Source organism: Vanellus vanellus (genome assembly GCF_965231255.1).
Source record: "Vanellus vanellus genome assembly, chromosome: 5".
Lineage (NCBI taxonomy): Eukaryota > Metazoa > Chordata > Aves > Charadriiformes > Charadriidae > Vanellus > Vanellus vanellus.
In genome coordinates, this window is record NC_138910.1 from 57,864,889 (window position 1) to 57,889,352 (window position 24,464).

Below are 24,464 nucleotides of genomic sequence, written 5' to 3' on the forward strand. Positions count from 1 at the left end.
AAAAGAGAAATGCAAATACATTAGGTGAGGTTGGGAATTAAGATGTTAATACTAAACTGCTGGATAAATTTGTGTTGGGTTTTTGTTGTGGGTTGTTTTTTTTTTTCGTTCAGTGAATAAAGGTAGGGTTGAATTCTTCCCTGGGACCAAAAATCCAGTTGCCAAAAGGGGAAGTTGAAACAGTGCTAATATGTAAGGAAAAGATATGGATTTAGATTTGTTTGTCTGTCTGCTTTCTTTCTTGCAGCAAAACTTCCTGCAAGCCATATTTTGATTTTTTCCTTTGACTTTACTAGCTGAGAGTGGGTGCGTGGTCTCTGGGTGTGTCTTTCATGAGACCCATCAAAATACGTGGTGATTGGAGTCTTCTGTGACTAAAATGAGAATTAAGCACAGCCATTTTTTTTGAAAGAAGTTAGGCCATTTCATCTGGCACAATTAGGTCTCTGTTGTTCCAAAATAAACTATGCTGCTATGATCGAATGCTTTCCTAGTCAAGCATTCTGGGAAAAACTTACTTGGAAAAAAGTTGGAATAAAACTGTGAGGAAGATGGAAAACTTGAGGATTTAGACAACATAGTACACCCCCCCCCCCCCCCCCCCCCTTATTAATGCCTAATTTTTTGTATTCTTTCAAGTTCATTAGCATTGGTTTATGATGAACAGTGAGAAGATTCTTTGGAGTGTTTGTCTCTTCCCCTCTTCTGAAGTATTAACAAGAAATCAATTATTTACCAGAGGAGTGTCTTATTTGGATTATTCAAACTCGTTATATCTGTCCTTTGATTTCTTATTACCAGTTTCTGTGCATCTTGAGGTAGATAACTAGCTTACGGACTCCAGTTTTCCAAGGCCAAGGTATCTGGGGCCTGCGTCATCTCTTCAGCTTGTCTTCAGAGCTGTGTTACCCGCAGTTGATTGTCTTTCAGCATCCTAGTTGCTATGTTTCCACATAAGTAAATGGTTGTGTGAGGGAATTAAGAAGCATTTTTTCCCCCTTTTGAATTAAAAGGGGGAGCATCTGGGTTAACTATAACATATTGCTGTGGACATCTTGCTCTGTATGGTCATCTCCCTTTATGCATTTTTCTGATCACTGCTATTCTACTGTCACTCCTTATTCCTCGGGATATCACCTCCTGTGATGGTTCACCACTGATGCTGGCTTCTTCTCATAATCAATTTAAGTCAGGTTAAGACTTTGCTACTGCTAGAAAGCAAAGCTCTTTCAGTTCCTTGTGTCAGCATTAGTGCCCTTGTGTGAGTAAATGTTTAACTTGTGCCTGGGTCAGAGGAGTGGTCTGGCTAATCATACAGCTCCGTTGCGGGTGCCATGAAGTAGCTGGGGTTGTGTGGCTGAGTGCAGAGGTGAGAAGAGGGACCACCCCTTTCTGCAGAAACACAGACTTTAATTTTTCTTGATGTGAAATTGCACTCTCATAGCTGCAAGATTTTTTTGAAGAGCTCCTGATGAGGCAGTGCTATGTGGCTTGGCTTTATTATAGTGTTTCTCCCTATATCCCCAGATAGCTTTCAGCAGATCAACTTAATAGCTACAGCTGTAAAGTCTTTTTAAGGTTTAAAAAAAAAAAAAAAAAAAAGTAGAACAGCTTCTACTTTAAGCCAGGCTTCAGGAACCATGCAAGACTTAGTCAGAAGCACAATTTATTTTAGGTTTCCTAAGAGAAGTACATGCTACAACTTTCATGTCCTTGAAGGAATTGTGTTGCAAAGGCGCTTGGGTGTTGTATCTGTGGGAGCTTTAAACAAGCTGACTGCTGGCAGCCTGGGCTTTAGCCTGTCACTGCCCCAGCTGCATCTTTTTGCTGGCTCATTAGGCTGTTGAGCCACTTCAGCACATGAGCTGGTGGAGAAGTGAACCCAGTTACCCAAGTGAGGAGTGCTAAGGAAGGACCAGGAACACGCAGCTGGAGGCAAGTGAGTGAATGAATGGGACTCTGGCAGTCAGCGGTCAAACTGGCTTAGGCCACGTTGGGTTTTCAGCTTTAGATTCTTCATATAGCTATAGACAGATACAGGTGTCCTTAGGAAGGAAGAATGAAAAACCTTGGCTTAATCGCCAGACACTACCTCAAAAATAGGGTAGGAGGAGACTGCATTTTTAGTGTGCTGTGCTTTTTGTATGTGTTAAAAACATTTAAGTTTATATGTGAGATCTCTAGATAAGGACATAGTAACTGGCTCATTTTTATGCTCTTTGAACTTCACTGTTTGCATTTCAGAAAGGAAAATTTTACATACTGCAGTCTTGATAAGCACAATATTTTCGCACTGCAGGAGGAATGATCTCTTGGTGGATTTGTTTATTTGGGCCCCTGTGTGTGCATAGGACAGAAATAAAAAAAAAATGCAGATGCATTGTTAGGTCTTAATTGTGGCTTCATAATTAGCCTCCTAAAATAAATTTCCTAATCTTGGCTATTTAATTTTTGTAATGTTATAATCTGTCTTGTAAAACTGTAATTTTAGGCTTTTTAGTAGCCAACATTTGTTAACGAAGCATAAAATAAGATATTGATCATAGCTAAAAATCTCACTTCTTTTCCCTTTTAGGCTGCCATCATGACGGCTGAAGAAACAGTGAATGTTAAAGAAGCTGAAATAATTAAACTAATACTAGATTTTCTGAACTCAAGGAAACTTCATATCAGTATGCTAGCACTTGAGAAAGAAAGTGGGGTCATTAATGGCCTGTTTTCAGATGACATGCTTTTTCTAAGGTAGGACTTCTTTCTCTGGTGCTTAAATAGCACATATATGAAAACATACAGTTGGACCGTGATTCTGTGGGCAGCCCTGTGCCACTAAGCAGGAGGTGCTATGCCCTCATCATATCCTGCTTCTTCCTGATCCCAATTCTGTGGTCCAGCTCTGAAGTTAATGACCTTCTGTGAGCCACCTGAAGTAACAGACGAGGCATCATCAACATGGGTTTAGAGTTGGATTTTCTTTTTTATTTGCTTGTCCATTTTAACTTGGTTGTTTTTCTGACACGCTAATGAACTGAAGTGGGAAGAAGTCTTAAGCAGTGCCAGTGCTATTGCAGGGTAAATCAGGGAAAGCACACGAGCCGGAATAGGATGGGAGGGCAAGATCTTCTGTTGGCAGCAGTGATCTGTTATTATCTGTTTACTGTGTCACATGGAACTGAATATGTAGTTCATTGATTTGTAAAATAAATAAAATACTTTGACAATATCCTAGTGCTAAGATCCAGGATAAGTGGAGTGGTTTCTAAAGCTTTTCTCCAAAAAATATTATCTGCATTTCAAAATAATACATAGATCTCTCTAAGTTAACAATGAAAGGAGTCTCTGCTGTCATCAAGGCGTGAAAGTTAGTGTGATATTCATCATATTGCCCTCAAAATTATTAAAAGGAGTCACTGCAGATGCACGTTATTTCATGTTGAGGGTACTTAACTTTGTAGAAGCATGAGAAAATAACTTACCCAGCTGTTCTTAAAACATTAAAAAATACATTTTGCCACTGAACGAGATTTCTCACGTGGCTTCCCTTTTGCTTAAAATTATGGATATTGGAATAAAATGAAAGAAGAATTAGAGAAAGATTAAAGTTATTAATCCCGTTTGTTTCATTCTTAGCTTAGTTGGAGTGTACCTCTAATAAGAAACTCGCTCCTCCCTTGTAGATCTGGGCCTGTCATAGAGAACTCCTGTGTGTGGTATGAGAGCATGAAGAAATTGAACTAACCCACCTGCGCAGTCTAACCCACTAGTCTCGGAGCTAGAGCTCTTGTGCTGACATAGTTCCTGCCAAGCTGTTCCTCTTATGTTCTTAACATGGGAGTTGTGTGTTTTCCCTGCCCTTATAAAATAGGCCCAGTAGTATTTCTACAATGAACACTAACTCATTTTTAAGTTTGCTTTCATTCTTCAGGATGTATTCATTGTACTCTTCAAGTAAGTTTTTTTTTTTTTTTTTTTTACAATAAGAGTTACAGTTAAAGCAGGAAACACAGGACATTTTTGTCCTTTTTGGTGTGCCTTTAAAATTAATTAGTATTTGTCCTTGTATGCGGTTGTTGTTACAAAATACTGAGAAAGGACTTGAATTTTGCTCTTATTACTAGTCACATCAGGCAGTCATCTTGCCATCTGTGTGAAGCATTAATTTTTCAAAGCAAGCTGATCACCTGTTGTATATTTAAATGATTTGTGTTTTTAAATGAGCTGCTTACATAAAAGGAAGGATATTCTTGTCCAGTGAAATTAAAGTAGTGACTCTTTCTTTTACTAGGCAATTGATTCTTGATGGTCAGTGGGATGAGGTTCTTCAATTTATTCAGCCTCTTGAATGTATGGAAAAATTCGACAAGAAAAGGTAAAATAGAATGTATGTCAGAGTTTGATTTTTATTTTTTTTTTTTTTAGGTGTGGAAAATACATAAATTTCTAAGTATTGTGTGTGCAAGCAGTAGTTCTAAGTTTTTTACCTTAGATTCTGTTTTTTTTTCTAATGTGTATACTGTTCCTAAAGTCTGTGCATGTGTCTCTTTAACTTGAACTATGAAAAATACAGGCATACAATCTGTAGTGAGTTTTCATTTGCTATACACTTTAGCAATATGGTGCATGTTTTTACATCTGGCTGCTTTGTCATATTTCTATTTAAGAAATGAGCATGATTGCTATAGTTTTTTTCGTATTAGCCTTCTAATATTTTAAATGTAATATTTCTGAAAGCAATAATTGAAAAAGACATTTCCTGTTAAAATATAGTTTTGTGGTTACCAATTTGTTAAAATTTGAGTTTAGAGTTCCTTGTCATTGCAATTTCTATGCCTAACTCAAAAATTAGCTGTAAAATACCCTGCTTGTTTCTAAAAGGATATTTAGCTACTGGATCAAGATGTATAGTATTTCACTTCTCACCTGCAGATTTCGTTACATTATAATGAAGCAGAAGTTCTTGGAAGCCTTATGTGTAAACAATGCGATGTCAGCAGAAGATGAGCCTCAGCATGTAAGAATTGTCTCTGTTTTGGGATTTTTTTTCCTTGTGAAGAAGCCTATTGAGATATTCTGATTAAAGGCAAAGCAGAAGCTCCCAGCACCAAATACACAAATTTTAACTATTACCAAATGGTTTCATAAACAATGGAAAATGTAATTGGTATCCTTTGGAAATGAATGCAGCTTCCAGGTCTCAAGTAGAATTGTGTACACAAAGGTTGTGTGAAACTTAGCAGCATAGATCAGTGACTATATGCCATGTCTGTGGTCCTGATCCTGAGATTTAATTTACACCATTATGCTGAAGCACTGGCTCTATTTTTCAAGAGTTCTGAAGCAAGCCTCAGAATCATGGAAATTTATTGTCATAATCAGGACCAGGTGAAAGATTCCAATTTGAATTAATCTTAAACTTAATTAAACTTAAACTGTTGCTTTTAGAGAAAAGGACACAGTTGTTTCTTTGGAGGGAACAGATGTGTTCACAAAGGACTGATTCAGTTAAATGTGCAAACAGCAGGAGTTGCGAACTTAAGTTTTCAATGTGGAAAGAGACATTAACTGAAACTGACAAAGAAGATGCGCAGATTGTGAAATTAATTGTAGTTTTTAATCTATGTTGATAATACAGGAATACCAAATTTCTAACAAAAATGTTATGAACTTAAAAATTAAGAATGCCAGTAGTTTTAAGAGAATTTATTTCGTTTTCCAAACTGAATTGATTTTAATTCTCTGTCCCATTACGCATACATAGTACTGCAGAGTCTTCTCTTGATAGTGTAGAGAAAGCTAAAAGTCTTTATATGTAGTTATAAGGGGAAGGTGTACTATTCCTCTAATCGCTCAATCTGTTTATTGTTACTAGATAGCAGTAGAGAAAAAAAAAAATCAGATTTACGTCCTTTATTTTTTGTTTTGAATGTAACTAAATGTGTTAGCATGTTGTGGTTGAAAGGCTTCTGTATTGAGCGGAAGTTAGGTAACATGGATAATTGGGGGGGGTATTATTTTTTTAAATCTTTATAACTAAAAATATCAAGTTATGTGTATTTAATGTGGTTCTTGGCTTTTAGCTGTCAATAAGCTTTCTGCTAAAGACCTCTATTCATTTGGAGGTCTTACCTTCTGAGAACTTTTTGAACTTTAACATTTTTGATTGAAGAACAGAAAATCTCAATATAAAAGACAACTCAAAGTTGCTAATCTCTGGAAACAAGAGAAATCTACAAGCCTTTTATAACATGCTAGTAGCTTTTCATAGACATAAAAAAAAGAGAAATAAACTTCAGTTGGCTTTGAGAATGGAAGTAACCTTCTGTTCTACAATAGAATTGTAGCTGTTTAGCTACAGATTTAAAATTTTAGGCCTATCAAACCTGCAGTGACGTGAAAAAGTTCCGTAGATCTGTAGAAAATGGGACTGGGGGCGATTTCAGGAAGTCAGAGCATCCGGAAATTTGGCTCTGTTGTAACTACATTTGCATCAGCAGTTTTGGACTCTATATTGCATACTGTTTTAATTAAAATATAAACAGTAGTAGTAATAAAGGAATGATAGTGGAGAAATTCTGCTACGGCATGTTCTTCAACTTACTGTTTTATTGTAGAAACATAAGTACTACAAACTACTCTGTTAATGTTAATATTTCTGTAGCTGGAATTTACAATGCGAGAGGCTGTACAGTGCCTACATGCGCTGGAAGAATATTGTCCCTCTAAGGAAGACTATAGTAAACTCTGCTTGCTGCTGACGCTGCCTCGCTTGACCAACCACGCAGAATTCAAGGACTGGAATCCCAGCACTGCACGGGTTCACTGCTTTGAAGAAGCCTGCGTCATGGTGGCAGAGTTTATTCCTGCCGATAGGAAACTGAGTGAGGCTGGCTTCAAAGCAAGTAACAATCGTTTATTTCAGCTTGTGATGAAGGGGTTGCTTTATGAGTGTTGTGTGGAATTCTGTCAGAGTAAAGCAACAGGAGAAGAAATCACAGAAAGTGAAGTATTGCTGGGCATTGATCTCTTGTGTGGTAATGGGTGTGATGACTTGGACCTTAGCTTGTTATCGTGGCTGCAGAATCTGCCAGCTACTGTTTTTTCTTGTGCTTTTGAACAAAAGATGCTTAATATTCATGTCGATAAACTCCTGAAGCCTACAAAAGCTGCATATGCTGATCTTTTGACACCTCTTATCAGCAAACTTTCTCCTTATCCATCATCCCCAATGAGACGGCCTCAGTCAGCAGACGCTTACATGACCCGCTCCTTAAACCCCGCCTTAGATGGGCTGTCATGTGGATTAACGAATCACGATAAACGAGTCACAGACCTCGGGACCAAAACTTCTCCAATGTCGCACTCCTTTGCTAATTTCCATTACCCAGGAGTACAGAATCTCAGCCGAAGTCTCATGCTTGAGAATACAGAGTGCCACAGCATTTTTGAAGAGTCACCTGAGCGGTAAGTGCAGCTATAGCTTTATTTTTACCTTGGCTTATGTTGCGCTTTATGTTACTGGGTTCTTACCTGCGCTGTAACTTTGAACGTAATTGTAACATTGAAACATAATTTGGTTGTTTAAATTCTGTTGTAATTAAAACTCTATACATGGGGTTTTCTTCCGTACACTTTTATGATCAAAGTAAATTTTCATCTTTGGTCTTGAAGTCTATGGATTCAGTCTGGGCTTTCTTAAAGTTGAAATTCCAGTGCAGAACACAAATATACTCTGATTATGTAACAGAGTCTCGCTAAGATTTCTGTTCAGTATTACTGAATTCTTTCATTCTGGATAAATAAATGGAGACTGTGGAATAGCTGTAACTCCATCTTCTTTTCCCATCCTGTTCTGTCCTCGGGTGTCTGTAAATTTTGGTCCTGACACCGTAAATGATTAAGTATACCTCAAACATTTACATATAGAAATAGTCCAAATGAAGTCAGTGGAAATGACTATATGCCATTATTGTAACATTCCTCTATCACTTAACAATAGTAGTTCAGCTTAAATATTTACTTACTGTTTTCCAGAACAAATCTGAATAAGACTGACGAATGTATTATGTTTTTTATATTGGACTTGGAGATAGTTGGGTTATCATAGTGGTAAATGCTTTAGTAACTTCTTTTAATGCAATGTAGGCTGCAAAACTGACTTCTCTCCTTCCTTATGAATCAAAGCCTGTATCAAAACTTTGTGCTTTTTACCTTCTGGGAGAGAGGTGCGGGTAACCAAGAGAAGTGGTACTTGTCGATTAAGAGCTTCTCATCATGTTTTTGCTTGGCCTTTATTTTGATCAGCAGTTCTCCCCCTTTCTAAATGTTTTATCCATGCCTCTCTAGAAAGCAGCTGCCAGCTCTTTTGCCTCTTAAGAGAACCAGGTGGGTAACCAGCACTGCAGTTGGGTGCACTGGCCAGCAGAGGACACTTCTAGAGCAGTGCTGTTCAGTCCTGGCCACAGTTGGTGACATTGGCTATGAGTTTTGCCTTACAGCAACGTTTTGTATCTTGTGTTATGATAAAGAGCAGCTGTAACTAAACTCAGTAAAAGGGCCAAAACCACCATCATACTGATGTCAGTTCACCAATAACAATGTAAATTTTTGCACTAATCTATGTCTCAATACATTCTCTTCATGGTTATCTTGAAAGGAGATATTTTGTGTCATAGAATTGCTGAGGTTGGAAGGGACCTTTAAGATCATCAAGTCCAACCATTAACCTACCCTGACAAAATCATTTCTAAACCATGTCCCTAAGTACCACATCTACCCTTTTTTTAAACACCTCCAGGGATGGCGAATCCACCACCTCCCTGGGCAGCCTATTCCAATGTTTAATAACCCTTTTGGTGAAAAAATGTTTCCTAATATCCAATCTAAACCTCCCCTGACATAACTTGAACCCATTTCCTCTTGTCCTATCACTTGTCACCAGGGAGAGGAAATGTTTGATTCTAAATGATCAACTCTAAATCTTTGGTTTTACCAGCCTCTTCACAACTGGAGTTTGTTTGCAGATAGCTTAAGTTTTATGGAACTATATCTTGAATTCTATTTTTAAAAAGTATACTTCCTGAAGATACTAATGAATTTTACTCATCTGTGTGCACAAACATTTGTGCATGTAGTCCAGGGACCAATGTTAAAACCCATTCTGGAAAGTTTGTTTCCTTTATCAGTTTTAGTGTACTGGATTAGTTCCGCACAAATAAATGGAGTTATCTTTTAGGCTAAATAAAATGGTAAATTGCTGCAGTTTTTCTTTGTGTAGGCATTTGTATGTAATGTTAAGTGAAGTTGATAGATCTTAACGTATTTTTCCATTAAATAATAAACCTCTTGAAGGTTAGAATTAAATTAAGGGGCCAGACCCATAGTTTTCAAGAAGGCATTAAGTTTTTCAGAAAAAATCCAACTTCACATTAAGTGTCCAACTTAAATGGCAATATTTGCAAGGGGGGAAGCTTAGCTTTATGTAAGTCTGGCCCTTGCATCTTGTACATGACAGAAATATGATATTTCTTTTATAAGTTGTATTTAGCAAGCAATTACTTGTCTTTTAGTCAGCTAAGTTACTTCTGTTATTATACCCAAAAAGTTCAAAATAACTTCTTAAAGGCCTTTGCTCTAAGTCACTGGGTAAAGAGGAGTTTGTAAGTTGACAAAACTGAAGATGGGAATCCAGGGCTTTTAATGTGTTCCGCACGCTTACTCATTGCTGAAGCATTTTGGAAAGAATTTTGTGCAGAAATACTTATGTGTTACTTATGTAACACAAGAATAGAAAAAAATGATATAAACAGTTGCCTCTGTATCACTTTCAGGAATATTTGAGCTGATGGATGTTAAGTATAGTTTAAATTTAGATCGATAGTGGTAATGATACTAACATCTTGACATCTTGTATAGACACTAGTCACATAGTATATCTGATACATTCTGTGCACATAAATGCTTTGAAAATGGGAGATCTTGAATAACTTCCTAGTTAAAGGGTGTATAATTCGAGATAGAAAACAAGGAATTTGGATAACCCACAGTGATAAGGCTTTTTTGGAAAATGTGGGGACAAAGCATACTGACTGTCTGTTATTTGTTTGTTAGGGGTTTTGTTTTGTTTAGTGTAACACATTGCAAGTGACGTTTTCTTCCTAAGCAATATCTGCAGTTTTACGTGACTTAAGAAGTTTGCACACTTGTGTTATCAGATGTTACTTTAGAATGTTATCTTTCTCTACTTACCAGGGAATTTTCTACTCTTCATTTTTCTCAATTGAGCTTCTCTTCTCTTCCATGTTGCTGCAAGAAGTGATACTCCCGTGGAGCCACAGCATCCCATCAGCAGTGAGACTTCGTGCCAGAGTTCAGTTCCAGAAAATGAACCAGTTAATGGAGCACAGAGTCAGGGATCAGCCAAACAAGAAAAAAATGAGGTAGTGGTTGTTTGTTTAAAAATAATGAGGTCCTTTGAGCTGTGTTCTGATCACTTCATAATGATTTGCCTTTGTGTTGAGAACTTCGTGCATGACAATGGGTTGCTTTGAATCTTGTTTTTACAATAGTGAAAATACCATATTGCATCTTGTATAAGAAACTACTTTTTTTTTTTCCTATTGTATAAAGTTCTGCTGTCATCTGAGTCTGTAATGCAGCTGATTAGTGTGCCTTCTCACATCAGTGGTGTTGCTAAACTGTTGTGTATATCTTTAAAAAAAATGCTTTGCAGTACTGAAAGCCAGTACTGTTAGATTAAACAATGCTTAAGAATCCTTGTACTATTTTAGCAAGGAATCTGGCATGTAGCCTGCAATTTTTGCTGTTAACACCAAGTTTCATTGGATAATTCCCTAGTGAATGTATCTTTGCTGTTCAGAATCCAATAGCTCAACTTTTTTTTTGATTCATCTTTGAAGGCTTGTGCCTTGGCTATCCTTTTTTTTTTTTTTTTTTTTTTTTCTCCTTATGAGCAATATGGGGGAAGTGAAGTAATAGTTCAGTAGGGAACAATGAAAACAGTTACCCATACAGTCCTTTTTCCACAGTTTTAAATATCTGTCTTTTAATTCAGTAATGATGAATAACATTGAGTATGCAGCCTGTTTTGTTTGCAGACTCCAGTTTGATTTTCTTAAGTAAACTTTGTCTGGGCTTATGACACCTATATGGTACTGAAAACCAGTCTAGTCTTGACAGGGCTGTATCCTTGTAGACTTAGGATACTTGAGTGAAGCAATGGGGCCTATTGGAGGATTAACAAAGTCCTCCAAACTTGAGGACTTCACTCCCTGTCAGGGCCTTGCTGAGTAACATCTCTGCCGCAACCGTGTTGTGTATGCACATTGGGAATCAGGGGAGGGAGGAAAGAGCCTAGCTAGATGTATAACAGAGCAGGCTTCAAAAGGCAAAAAAACAGACGCAGTATTTATAGGAGAGAATGAAGACAGGAGGTGCTGTGCTGTAGGTGAAGATGTTGGCCAGGCTGTTATAGGCAAGTAGAAAAGAATGTAGTACCTAGTCCAATTTCACCTTGTTTTGTTTTCCACATCTTAGTGGTGTATATGTATACCTGTGCAAGTTAAAAATTCCTTTAAGTTTCTTTTCATAGCTTTATTTTTGCTTTGTTCCTGGAGAGATCAAGTTAGAAGCCAGGGTTTATAGGATAGAGCATCTGGGAAAAAATATTTTAGGTTTAGGTGTTAGTTTGGGTAGTAATGACACAAAATCCAAAGGATCAAAGGATTGAATCCAACTACAACAAACAAGTATCAGTCATGGAAAGAAGTATAGGCAAGAATATACCTGTTCCTTAGAGGGATTATAACACAAGGACTGGGGAATAGTTCACATATTTGAAATACATAGAATGAATGCTTTCTAGACTTCTGAAGATAACTTCAAAGTTTCCAAATTGCAGGTATTCGTCTCGGGAAACCTAAGGTGATAAACTTTTTACAAATGCAACAGTGCTAGGAAAGCCATTATAAAACAAGAAATTATTGTGTCAGACAACACAAAATCATAATGCAAGTATTTTTATTTAGAAGAAATGCAAAGGCTCATAATTACAAAGAAATTTCCTCTGCATGAATTGTCTGAACTAGTGCAAAGTTATCAGGATGTCCTTATACAACTTAGAATCACTAGATGACAAAGATGCCACTTTTGAAAACAAACAAAAGTAAAACACCACCAGGGTTTTCTTCTTTCACTACTTGTTTTTTCATACTCATTGGTAAATACGAAGTTTTGTAGGAAAGAAAAGTCTCCTTCTGAATTACGGCAGAACTACTGGAACAGTGAATAGCACAGGCTGGCAGTGATTTCCTTTTTTAATATGTAAATTGTATCTGGTTTTAGGGAAGAAGGAAAGCATTGCTTCTCAGAGGAGAATCTGTTGGCTTTTTGGTGCCTGTATTGAAATAACGAACCAGAAAGTGAATGTTTAGGTTAAATATTGCAATTAACTATTTAATTTTCATCAGTAATACTCATTCCTTTATAGCTTCGTGACTCAACTGAGCAGTTTCAGGAATATTATAGACAAAGACTACGTTACCAGCAGCACTTAGAACAGAAAGAGCAACAACGACAGCTGTACCAGCAAATGTTGTTGGAAGGAGGTGTAAATCAAGAAGATGGAGCTGACCAGCAACAGAATCTTACTGAACAGTTTCTTAACAGGTTAGGCGGTTTTGTTGCTTCTCCCTCCATCCATTCCCATCCCTCCTCAGGTTCGCATAATAACTTGTTTTGGTCTTTTTTTTTTTTTTTTTTTCCTTCGGTCATTTGTTATTAGATCTATCCAGAAGCTAGGAGAATTAAATATAGGTATGGACAGTCTTGGAAATGATGTGCAAACACTTAGCCAGCAATATAATGGGAGCAAAGGGAATGCATCTGCCAGTCCAGCAAGTAACTTTACATCAGCACCTTCAGATGCTAGTCAGAGGGTAACGACTGATAGCCAAAATGTTAATACAAGCACTCCTCGGAAGCGTGGATCAGCTAATCAGATACCCTTTCCTGAAGAGTCACCTGTACTGGGGAATCAAACGTAAGTTACATGGCGCTGTTCAGTACTAGAAATGTCCTTCTCCGAGCACTGTGGGAATATCTGTTTGTATTTATTTTTAGTTATCAAATTAATTTTTCATTGATTAGGGGTATTTAGCTCATGATCAACATTTTCTATATATTTTTGTAGGCATTATCATGGTTGGTTTGATGGCATGCACGAGAAATGGTGGTTCTTTGTTATGGTTTGCATTTTATGCTTATTTTTAATTTCAGACTTTTTATGCCATCTTATATGTATAGTTCTTGTTTATTTTGAGTTCTGCTAAGTTTCTGAAGTTTTTTTTATTAAATCTAAACTAGGCAGAGACACAGGCAGGGTAGAGTTGGAATTGGATTTCTTTTGTTAACTAAAGGTAGTGCTGACCTGAAAGCAACAATCATTTTTCCACGTGTGTGTGTATATATATATATGTATGTATGTTATGGAATTAAAACAATTGTATTTAACTTGCATTCACTTTTTAAGTGGCTCAAGTTGCTGCAAAATCAGCACCCTCATGTAGAAATTACAGTTTCACGATAAAGAATCAGGCACGCATAATGCTTGTCCCTATAAATTAGTCCATTCAGAGTATGACTGAAAATGTAACTTTAGTTGAGAAAACACTTATATTCAAATCTGTCCCTGCTCTTGTTTTTTCTATCTTGTTGTGAATTTAAACTCTTCATCAAATCAAAACAGGGTATCAGAACATGCTGTCACTCAGCCACAGTTGGAAGACTCTCCAGGGAATTTAACTAGGACAAGAGGTGATGAGGTGAGTTTTCTTACTGTCCTTTACAATTTGTGTTTTCACAAGATTCAAGATTCAATATTTAATCCCAAGTATGTGACATCCTCTCATCATAAATAGATATTTAGAATGAATTTTGGTTAATGCAGTACCTACAGAATTACAGAACCATTAAGGTTGGAAGGGATGTCTGGAGTCTGAGTCCAAATCCGCTGCTCAGAGAAGAGTTAATGAGAGCAGGTTGTTTGGGGCTGGGTCCAGTTGGGTTTTAAGTATCTCCAAGGATGAAGACTCCACAACATCTGTGGACAACCTGTTCCCATGCCTGACCACCCTAAAAACACATACTGTTTTTAAAACAACAAAAAAGCATAAATGGAATTTCCTGTATTTCAGTTTATGTCCATTACTTCTTGTCCTTTCACTGGGTACCACTGATAAGAGTTTTGCTCAATCTTCTTTAGTCCTCCTGTCATGTATTTATATACACTGAGATTTACACACATACATGTGCACCCTGAGAAACCCTTCTGATCTCAAGGCCAAACAATCCCAGCTTTCTCAGCTTCTCCTTGTACGATAGAGGTTCCAATGGGATGTCTTTTACAGCCACTGTTTTGTGTTTTCCAGGTTGAAACTTTGATTGTTGGACTCCAGTCAGTATGGCCCAACTTTAGGGAAATAACTTTGCAATAAATACATTCCAAAGTTTCTGCATCAGATAAAAATCAAAATTTTAGAAGGGTGGTTATGAAGTTGTCTGGAGGATGATGTAATAAAGCTTAATAATAATTTAGTGATAACTGTGTTATCTACAGGGTGAGAAACTGATTCTTATGTTTAGTATTATATTTGTTCTATAAACTGTGTTTATGATCTGGACTTTCTTCATTAAAAACGTAGCTTGGCTCCCTTTGCAAATTTCACATAGATCAAATGTGTTTACACAGAAATAAACTGCAATATCATGCTTTGGAGATGGGCTGTCAAGAACAAAAGCTGTTGGAAGCCTGGAGGGAGAATGAGAAATGTTAATCTAATGTTAGCTGTACAAATTAGTTGAAGAAAAGAACTTTTTGAAGTATGCTATTCCTTGACCCTGGTGCTGCTACTTATTAATACTTTGGCACAATAGTTTTACTTTATTCTGCAAAACAGTCACATGCACTTTAAATTGTCCAGTTTTATGCTGAAGAACCTAATTTGACTGTTATCCTTGTATGCAGGATGACAAATCAAAAAAGCAGTTCATTTGTATTAATACTCTAGAAGACACACAAGCAGTCAGAGCTGTAGCCTTTCATCCCAGTGGGAGTTTATATGCTGTTGGCTCCAACTCCAAAACTTTGAGAGTGTGTGCCTATCCAGAAGTAATTGACCCAAGGTAAGAAAGCTTGTACAATTATTTCTTTTTCTGTATATCAGCACTTCTTTCTCCTATACCTACTGATATCTGTACATTTCATAACTTTCTTTTGTTGTCATAATTAGTGCAATGCTAACTCAGTTCAGAAACCTGAACTGCCAAACAAAAATAAGATGACCTACCGAAGAATTTGTATATTTGTGGGCTACCTTTTTGCTCTCTTGTATTACTTGCAAGATGCCTTACCACAATACCACGCTTTTCCTTACAAAAGTGTTCCTTTTGTCTCAGCAGGTGGGCTTTTCTGTGTTTACTGTGATAGCTTCTGGTTTTGATGTTTCAGCTGTAAAAGAGGGAGAAAGCATGTGTCAGTTCCCAAGCCAGCATAAGCTGGGCTTCATGAGATGCAGTTTCTGGCAGGGGACAGACTTGACAGTAGTGAAAGCAATATCATCTTTAACTTTTACAGCAAAATTTGCCAGAGCTTGTTTTTTTGGCCCATTGTTACTATAAACATGGTTTTCCTGATACTCTGGTTCCTTAACAGGAAAAGCACTATTTGCGATTTACTGTACACCTAGTCTTTTCCATTTTGTTTTTTTTTTTTCCACCTGTTGGATGGGGCTTTGAGCAACCTGGTCTAGGGGAAGGTGTCCCTGCCCATGGCAGGAGGGTTGGCACTAGATGATCTTTAAAGTCCCCTCCAACTCTAACCATTCTATGATTGGTTTGGTTTTTTTAATGGGGGGGGGACACACTTTTTCAGCTGTAAATAAATATTACCGTCTCAATAACCATCTCCCTGTCTCTGCTCCAGTTACGTTGTTTTTTCGGGGGGGGGGGGAAGTGCAGGCATCTAAAACTTCACAATTTCAGAAGGAGCTACAAGTATGAACCAGTGACTTTATCTGGGACACCTTCCCGGATTAGGACTCATATTCAGGCTTCCAAAGTGTTCAAAAAGTAATCTGACTTTTTTTCTTTTCCTCCTTAAATATCATCCGTAAGGTAGCCTTTGAAGTTTAATTCCAAAATATTTATTGGCAATGTATGAAACAAACAAGTTGATTTCTCTGATACCCAATGCAAGCCAGCTTGCTGGGCTTGAAGCTCAGACAACATCCTCTTGGTTAGTAAACAGTGCAAAACATTTTTAGTGGAATGGGCACCTTCTTATTGACTTACTCTGCTCTCACGCAACTTAATCTAACCATTGGGAAAAGTTAGATTGACTCTGCAGGCTTAATATCATCTAGCTACAGTACATGATCTGATGTGAAAAGTGACATAGTGCATCTGCATATGAAAGGAATACTGAGATTTCCTTAATTCTGAACTTCTTATTATTTTTTTCACTATGCTTACAGTCTGCCAAAAACATTTCATCATGGGATTTACAAGTCAGCAGAGAGATTACATTATCTTAAAGATATTCTAATCTTTGTAACAGCCTGAGTCTAGACACACATACAAAAATCTTTGTTTTTCAAACAGCCATGGTTGTGTAGAGTAAATAGCAGTTGTTTAATTGTACATCAAAGTTTTGTCAGTATTTAAGTTTTTAAAATTGTCCTTCAAACTGATGTATGGTTCATGACAGGTTGGTTTTGTGGTTTGTTTTTTTCCCCCTCTTTCTCTAAAGTAGTGTGCTTTTTTCACATGTTTGAGACTAAACACTGATAGATACGCGTTACTATTCTCCAGATGTTGCTCAGATAATGATGGTGCTTCCACACAGTTGATTGGCAGCGTGTCTCTGTGCTGGGCAGGTGCTGCCATGTCCTGACAAAGTCAATGATTCCTAGCTGCTGTCTCCACCTCTTAACAAATGCTGTGAATCCAAACTCTTGAGTGTGATATAAGGCATTAGGCCATTTAGGAAGCTCTGTAGTGTGTGTTGAATGGTGATCCTGATTTAGGCTAATCTGTCATGGATTTCCTCTCTGGCAACAAAATAAAATTAGCTTCCATGTAGATTTATTTTAGTGCTCTTTAGTAAAGCCATGTTTATTTCTAAAGTTTTTAAACAGACATAGATACTTGTCTTCTGTTTTTTCTCTCTGCTGCTTTTGGTCAAGTATTTATAGTATGGTTTCTGAATTTTTCAATAGCAATTTAATTTGTTGAACTTCTGTTGCTGATGTTACTGGAGTGAATGTTGATGGAGCTGATACAACAATACTTAACTACTCGACTGCTTCCCCCTATGGGAAGAGAGAAATAATGTTGTAGGAAATTAATCGATTGAAAGAGAGGAAATGTATATCAATGGGACTGTTCCTTTTATTTCAGCCATGTGTAAAGCTGATCTGGTTTCAGAAATAAGTGAAGATTCCTGCATTAACATATAATTGTGAACGTGTCTGTCTTGCACAGACTGCTGTATTAGATTTTTCTAGTAGTTGAGTGGAGCTTTGAGAGGGACTTTATTCAACAAATAATATCCAATGCATAGCTCATAATGATGAACATGTATGAGTTTGCTTTTTTGTATTTTTTGTTGGTTTTGTTATTTATTTTTATTTAATGGCCAATAAGGAGACAGTACTTGATTTGGGGCAGTGTTTTCGTGTGCCTTCCCAGGCAGGGTTAACACAGAAGCATTTTTCTTGATCCTTTATCACCTTGAAGTGCTTGATGAGTCCCACTCATTCTGACAGCAAGGATGGCATAGACAACTTTTTGGATAAAACAGCAGGCCTCAATTTTTATTGTTACAGTATTACTAGACACAACAGCCCCAAACACAAGTATATGGATCCCAGGCATATAATTATGCTGTCATACCACACAATCCGCAGTTAGGGATTATGTCTAGTGGGTGGAAAACTGGAAGAGGGACACCTTTCTCTGTGCGTACACAGAGGTTACACAGGCTTCTGCTTTCTTCTTTCAGGAGTCTGGATTTTCCAATCTGCAGTTTAGTCCCAGACCAAGCCTTTAGTCATGCCACTTGCGCTGGGTACCGCCATAGATAGTGTGTGCCTTACGAGCTCTGTTGGTCTACTGTTGCTTAATTGAACTCAACCACAGTCAAAAGTGTCCAAAAATTCAAGATGTTGAAGTGTGAAGGACGTAGAGAAAAATCTCACCAATTTAGGACTCTGGGGATAAGCTTTAATTGTATGTAGGTAGTAATTACTATATTTTATCTGTATTAACCCTTTATAGATCAAGGGACTGCATAAGGTTGGGGGTTTTTGGATGTCCAGTCACAAATACAATGGGAAGATGAGGAAAAACAGAGAAAATGGGATGGAGAAGATCCTTTTATTTAGATCACATGTATGTGTTTCAATGCAAACAGTCATATGTGTTCTTGTTACCTAAAACAATAGCAAAATAGTATTTTCAATTTAGAATACAATATAAATACAATATTTCCTTATAAATAAAAGGAAATTGGACACTTTTCTTTTTTTTTTTTTTTTCAGTGCTTATAATACTCCTAAACAACCTGTAGTTCGCTTCAAAAGGAACAAGCATCATAAAGGATCAATCTACTGTGTAGCCTGGAGTCCCTGCGGACAGCTGTTAGCTACCGGTTCTAATGATAAATATGTGAAAGTACTGCCTTTTAATGCAGAAGCTTGTAATGCAACAGGTAGTGTGTATGTGTATTTAGTTTAAAAAAATTATTTTCAATTATTTGTCCAATATTTGGCAAAACCATTCAAATTACATTGGTTATGTAAATAGGTTTTGTTATTTTTATTCTTATACTTCAATTAATTTAATCTCTTTTCCTGTTCACCTTCATTGTAGTCTCTGTCCAGCAAAGAGCTACTTTGAGGGTTTGGGGATTATCTTTCGGGGTTTGTTTCGTGGCTTTGTTTGTTTGCATTTTGGTTTTGTTTTGCAAGACTCTCTGGTATTGTGCTGTCTTCTGGTAGTTTTGTTTGTTTGTTGTTTTTTTTTTCAGGTATGGTAGAACAACCAGATGTTCTTACCCACCTCTAGTTCTTGACCATCAGTAGGAATTTATTTGCAGTTCCCCTTTTTCTTGCTTAGTTCTGTCATCTTCTTCCCAATCTTAGAAGTCTAAGGCTTCTTTCCCAGCAAATACTATTTTCTGTGCCCAACCTTCCTAATCAGCACACTGAATGTGGCTCTTATCTTTTCTCTTTTGAACTTGGGTTACCTTGTCCTGTGTAGTTCAGTGTTCTCAATGATCCTTCCCTCCTGTCAGAGAAAGCCTTTTTAGTTTACCATAGTTTACAAAAAATAATAAATGTACTCTATAAACCTTGCCTGGAATTGGCCGCAGAGATGGTCCGTGTACCTTTCTCAAAGCTTTAGGAACTGTAGGCAGCTCAAGCAACACTCAATAGAAATAAGATTCTTATTTCAACTCTAGTAACCGAAATAGTGTGTTCTATGGAAAGCGCACAACAGTGTTTATACTTGGTAGAATACCCGCCCTTGCCTAAAATAGTCTGTTATCACTGTAGCTGCTTTAAAGATTGCAGGAGTAACAGTGGTAAACAAAGTATGTCTCATTTTGTGCCTGGATTTTTAAATTATTGTAGGACCAGATTTGGAATTCAGCATGCATGATGGGACAATCAGAGACCTTGCTTTTATGGAAGGCCCAGAAAGTGGTGGTGCTATTTTAATAAGTGCTGGAGCAGGGGACTGTAATATTTACACAACAGATTGTCAGCGAGGACAAGGCCTGCATGCTCTCAGTGGTCACACGGGTATGTATGTTGTTGCTTCTCTCTCCAACTTTTTAAGTCTGTATTATATTCTAATGAAGGTGTTGGTTTGGGGGTTTTTAATGTCTTTGGGGTTTTCTTTCTAGCAAGACTTTTTTTTTTTTTTTCCTCTTCAAATTGCTTTTGAGGTATTTAGGTGGGAAATAATTGTTTTTAAATGTATCGGCTGTTAATTTAATGGAGAGAGCGCATATTTCCTTGCAGAGACGATGCAAAGCTGGTTATTGCCTTACCCTGTTGGCATTTTAGATCGTGCAACGTGCAGGTTTTCCATAGGACTGTTAAATCTCTGAATGCAAAAATATAATCAGAACTGTAATATTTCATTATTTGACTAATGATGTGTAATCAAATGAAGAAGTCTTCTTGTTCACAGGTCATATTTTAGCACTTTATACGTGGAGCGGCTGGATGATTGCATCTGGATCCCAAGACAAGACTGTAAGATTCTGGGATCTGAGAGTGCCAAGCTGTGTTCGTGTGGTGGGAACAACATTTCATGGGACAGGTAAGACTTGTTATTGTGCTTCTGATCATCCTTGCATAAAAATATTTTTTAAAGATGTCTAAGTAGTATACAGTGAATGTAAGGGTGGTTTTTTGCATCACAGGATGGAGGCTTGGCTTTAAAAGGGAGAAGTTGTGAGGGTATCTTTACCTATGTGTTTTGTGTTGTGGTTGCTTTGTTTTTTTTCTTTAAAGTCACATTTCCTTTCAAAAGTTGGCTAGTTTTTTGCCTTGTGATTTTTCAAAGACACTTCCAAGTACATTAAAATAAAACAAGACACAAGATAACTGTTTCAGAATCAAAAGAAGGGGTGGGAAGGAGCAGCCACTTTTGCAAGTTGTCAACATACTCTATAGAAATCTGCAAAAGGATTTTTAAGAACTCCTTGGGTTCAGATTTGTTTCTTGAAACCTTTTGGGGGGCAGTAAATTAGAACGGGGGCTGGGGGGATTCCTGCATTATTCTACATTATTTCATAAAGAGTGAATTTCTTTCCTGTGAGGAAACAGATACTTCTTCTCCTGCAGCTTTAATAGTGGTTTTGCTACCATTTAACTTCTGGAATGTAAAGGTGTTCTTATTTTAAGATAACAGTAGCTAGGTATGTTCACCTTAAATTTAAGGCCAACATTCAGTATTCTTATAAAATGTATATTCTTTTTTTAAAAAAAGTTGGCTATTTGCACAAATATACGTAAGTATAATGTGTGTTGTTTGGGTTGTTTTTTTTTTCTCTCGTAGGAAGTGCTGTAGCCTCAGTAGCTGTTGATCCCAGTGGTCGTCTCCTGGCTACAGGACAAGAGGACTCTAGCTGTATGTTGTACGATATTCGAGGAGGACGAATGGTGCAGAGCTATCATCCTCATTCCAGCGATGTTCGTTCTGTTCGCTTCTCTCCAGGGGCACACTATTTGCTCACAGGATCATATGATATGAAAATAAAAGTGACAGACTTGCAAGGTAACATACTGAAAAGGATACTAGCTTAATTTTCAATTCGGTGCTTTTTAGTATTGAAGCTATAGGAGAACTTGGTTCGAAGATCAGATTTTAGTAAAAGGGGAAGAAAATAGTAGAGCTGTGAAGGGTTTGAAATGTGTCTGCTCACAATTGGCCAGTTGTGTTGCTGAGATGATAGGCTATGAACTAAATCTTGTTTGGGGAGGAGGGTCTGATTATGACAGAAGAACTAATTAACACTGTTGCCTGATGAGATGGCCATTGCTTTCAGGCAGCATTCATAAAATTGTCCCTTTAAAAAAAAAAAGTGTAATAATAATAGCTTATTTTTATTGGGAAGAGTTAAGAAGAGAGAAGATATTTGGTATATCTAATAGACTTGACCCTTAAATTTTAATCATATTATTTAAAAATTGTGAATACCTGACAGTTAAAGTTGTACTGTGTCCAGTAATGCCTAAAACCAAAACTCTGGGGCTCTCATTCTGTGTGCGTGAGAGAGAGAGAGAGAGAAGAGGGGTCAAGTATGCTTTATAAGGTGAAACACATATGTAAGCTTTACTAAACAAACTGGGCCAGGGGAGAAACCCAAAACCATATTGCTGGGGTATAAATTAATGAAACGACTAACAATTTCTGTTCCTCTGCCACAGGGGACCTCACGAAGCAGCTTCCTCTTATGGTGGTAGGAGAGCACAAGGACAAAGTTATTCAATGCAGATGGCATACACAAGATCTTTCCTTCTTGTCGTCTTCTGCAGACAGAACTGTAACCCTTTGGACCTACAATGGGTAGAGTGCAAACAAAGGCAACCTATGCAGCTAAAGCACAGACACCTGAGACTACACAACTGTAAAAACAAAGTAATAATAATTAGGCATTGAGAGAGCAGCAACTGAGCAGGAGAGTGTGATAGCAAGAGGAGGGGCACTTGTCTCAGATCTTTCTGGTTTTTAGGAGGTCTTGGTGTTTTTAGTATACTTCTTTTGCAGTGCTTTCAGTCTTCCATGTGAACTCATGCTGCTGTGACCTATTGTAGTCTTGTTGCCAAAGTCTATGAGGAGAACTCTTATGTTGTTGATGTGCACTCAAAGTAACCTGAATGACGTGTTTACAGTTTGGTATTAATTGCATTCCTTGGTCTTTGCCTCAATGAGAATTTTATACAGAAACTTAAGTTGAACACTGCTTTAATCGAGTCTGTATGTAGCTAGCTACACACACACACACACACACGGTAAATTACTTCCACTGTTTTTTCAGGTTTATTATATTCATCACTTCTCAACAAGAGGTCAAACTTTATAACACCTCCACAGTTTCAACTTTTTTAGTAATAAATTCTAAACTTTAAAGGTGACTAGGCAGTAACCACATCTTGATTACAGTCCATCATGTAGTGTGGGTTCTTTTTTGTTTGTTTGTTTGTTTGTTTCTTTCATCTAAACTGGGGGAAATGTTGCTGTTTTTACTATGCGATGTTGTTTTGAACAAGCTAATAAGTTGGAGGGGGGAAAAAGTAAAATATTGACTTTTTTTTCCTGTAGAAACATGTAATATTTTACTTTTTGAATGCAACAGAATACCTCTGTGTATAATGTACTGTAGAAAAGAGTGGATTGGCAGCAGTTGTCACAGTGAGCTTAATGGCTATCAGTTTTTCAAGTAAACAGGATACCATTAATGCTATTATAGAAACCAGCATGGCTTAAAATGCTATGTCTGCATGATAATTTAAGAATTAAGTTGTTTGAATTCCCAGTTCAGAAACTTATCTGAATTTTATTTCTTGCACTGTTTATGTATGGGGAAACTGCAGTTTTATTTCTATGAAACTTTAGATTCTAATGTTTATGTATTGTTATATTTTCATATTGTACAGTTTCTTTTACTTTTTAAAATATAAACCTTAAACATTAGGTTATTTATTTATTTGAACTGCAGTTAAGTTTCGGATTCTCTTGGTTACTAAATTATATGTGCACCGTAGCAAGCATTTTTAACTATCGTATAAAAGTGGAAAGGTAACTATAGAAGTGTATCTGTGCTATAATCTCAATAAAGACCTCCAACACCTGCAGTTATCTCGTGTTATTTTGGATTCTCAATTTATAATTAAACCATACGTCAAAATGTGTTGTATGCCTAGAACTATAAAAGACTTTAGATCGTTGATACCATTTTCAAGTATCTGACTCTGCAGTGTGGTAAGTAATAAATAATGCAGTAGCATAGAGCTGAAAGTCTGTTTATTTTTCTGTGTTGGACACATAGGTTAAGGTCCTAATGCTGCTCTGGAGGAAAATACAACTTCTGATTATTCTGTTCCTCCAGTTGTCCATATGTGGTCAAAGCTGGCAGACTTCTTAATTAGCACCACAGCTAAGTACTAATTTCCTTAAATGAATTATATTGCTTGTGCTTTACAGAGAGAATCTAGTTTTAAGTCTGCCGGTTTATGTCCCAGCCCCTAGCTGTGCTTCTGAGGTAGTCTTTCTCTATGTCTTGCCTGCACCTGTAGGCAGTTAGAAAATAAATCCCTGTACAGGCCGAGAAGGGAACCTGCTACTCGTTTAGGTGTTAATTACTCCCTGGAGTGCCGCCTCCTGCACTCGCCGCCCGCGTTGCTTTGCGGCTGCGGAGTCGCTGCCCCGACATCCCCCACACTCCCGCGGAGGAGCGGCGGGGGCGGGCCGGGGCCGACAGCGCCTCCCGCCTCCGGAGGGGCGGAGCAGAGCCACCGTGGCGGCTTCTGTGCTCGTCCGCGGTCCCTGGACGGTGAAAGCTGTTTTCCCCCGGGCCCCGGGGCGGTGCCGGGTCTGGGGAGCGAGCGGCGGCGGGAACGCCGGCCTAAGGGGGAGGGAGTAGTGCGGGACCCCTCCCCGGCCGTGAGGGGCCTGGCGATGCGGGGCGGCTCCGGGCCGAATAAACACCCCGAGACCGTCTGCGGCCCTTCAGGTAGCGGGGAGGCGGCGGGCTGGGCGCTGACTGGAGTACCCTGGTACGGGCCCGGCCTGCGCGTTGCCCGGGCCCTGGCGCGCTCCTCGGGGCGGCGGGGGCTGGAGAGGCCGTGGGTCTCCTCAGGCCGCGGTGTTGGTGT

At 38.0% G+C, this 24,464-nt stretch overlaps 1 protein-coding gene across 1 annotated transcript; it reads left to right on the forward strand.

The window, feature by feature from the left end:
- The first annotated feature begins 2,581 nt into the window (after positions 1–2,581).
- Positions 2,582–23,444, forward strand: WDR47 (WD repeat domain 47). The gene is made up of 14 exons (XM_082483516.1): positions 2,582–2,742; positions 4,283–4,366; positions 4,924–5,008; positions 6,656–7,458; positions 10,310–10,433; positions 12,503–12,681; positions 12,797–13,054; positions 13,760–13,835; positions 15,038–15,195; positions 18,612–18,781; positions 19,707–19,877; positions 20,272–20,403; positions 21,145–21,363; positions 22,017–23,444. The coding sequence occupies exons 1-14, from the start codon at positions 2,585–2,587 to the stop codon at positions 22,157–22,159; spliced, it is 2,760 nt and encodes a 919-aa protein (XP_082339642.1). The 5' UTR covers positions 2,582–2,584; the 3' UTR covers positions 22,160–23,444.
- Positions 23,445–24,464: the final 1,020 nt, after the last annotated feature.

Bases quoted from the DNA above. Each gene is read 5' to 3' on its own strand.
- WDR47 (XM_082483516.1), top strand. From the start codon at position 2,585: ATGACGGCTGAAGAAACAGTGAATGTTAAAGAAGCTGAAATAATTAAA. The intron at 15,196-18,611 runs GTAAGAAAGCTT...TTTTTTTTTCAG, and splicing joins CCAGAAGTAATTGACCCAAG to TGCTTATAATACTCCTAAAC. The intron at 21,364-22,016 runs GTAACATACTGA...CCTCTGCCACAG, and splicing joins AAAAGTGACAGACTTGCAAG to GGGACCTCACGAAGCAGCTT.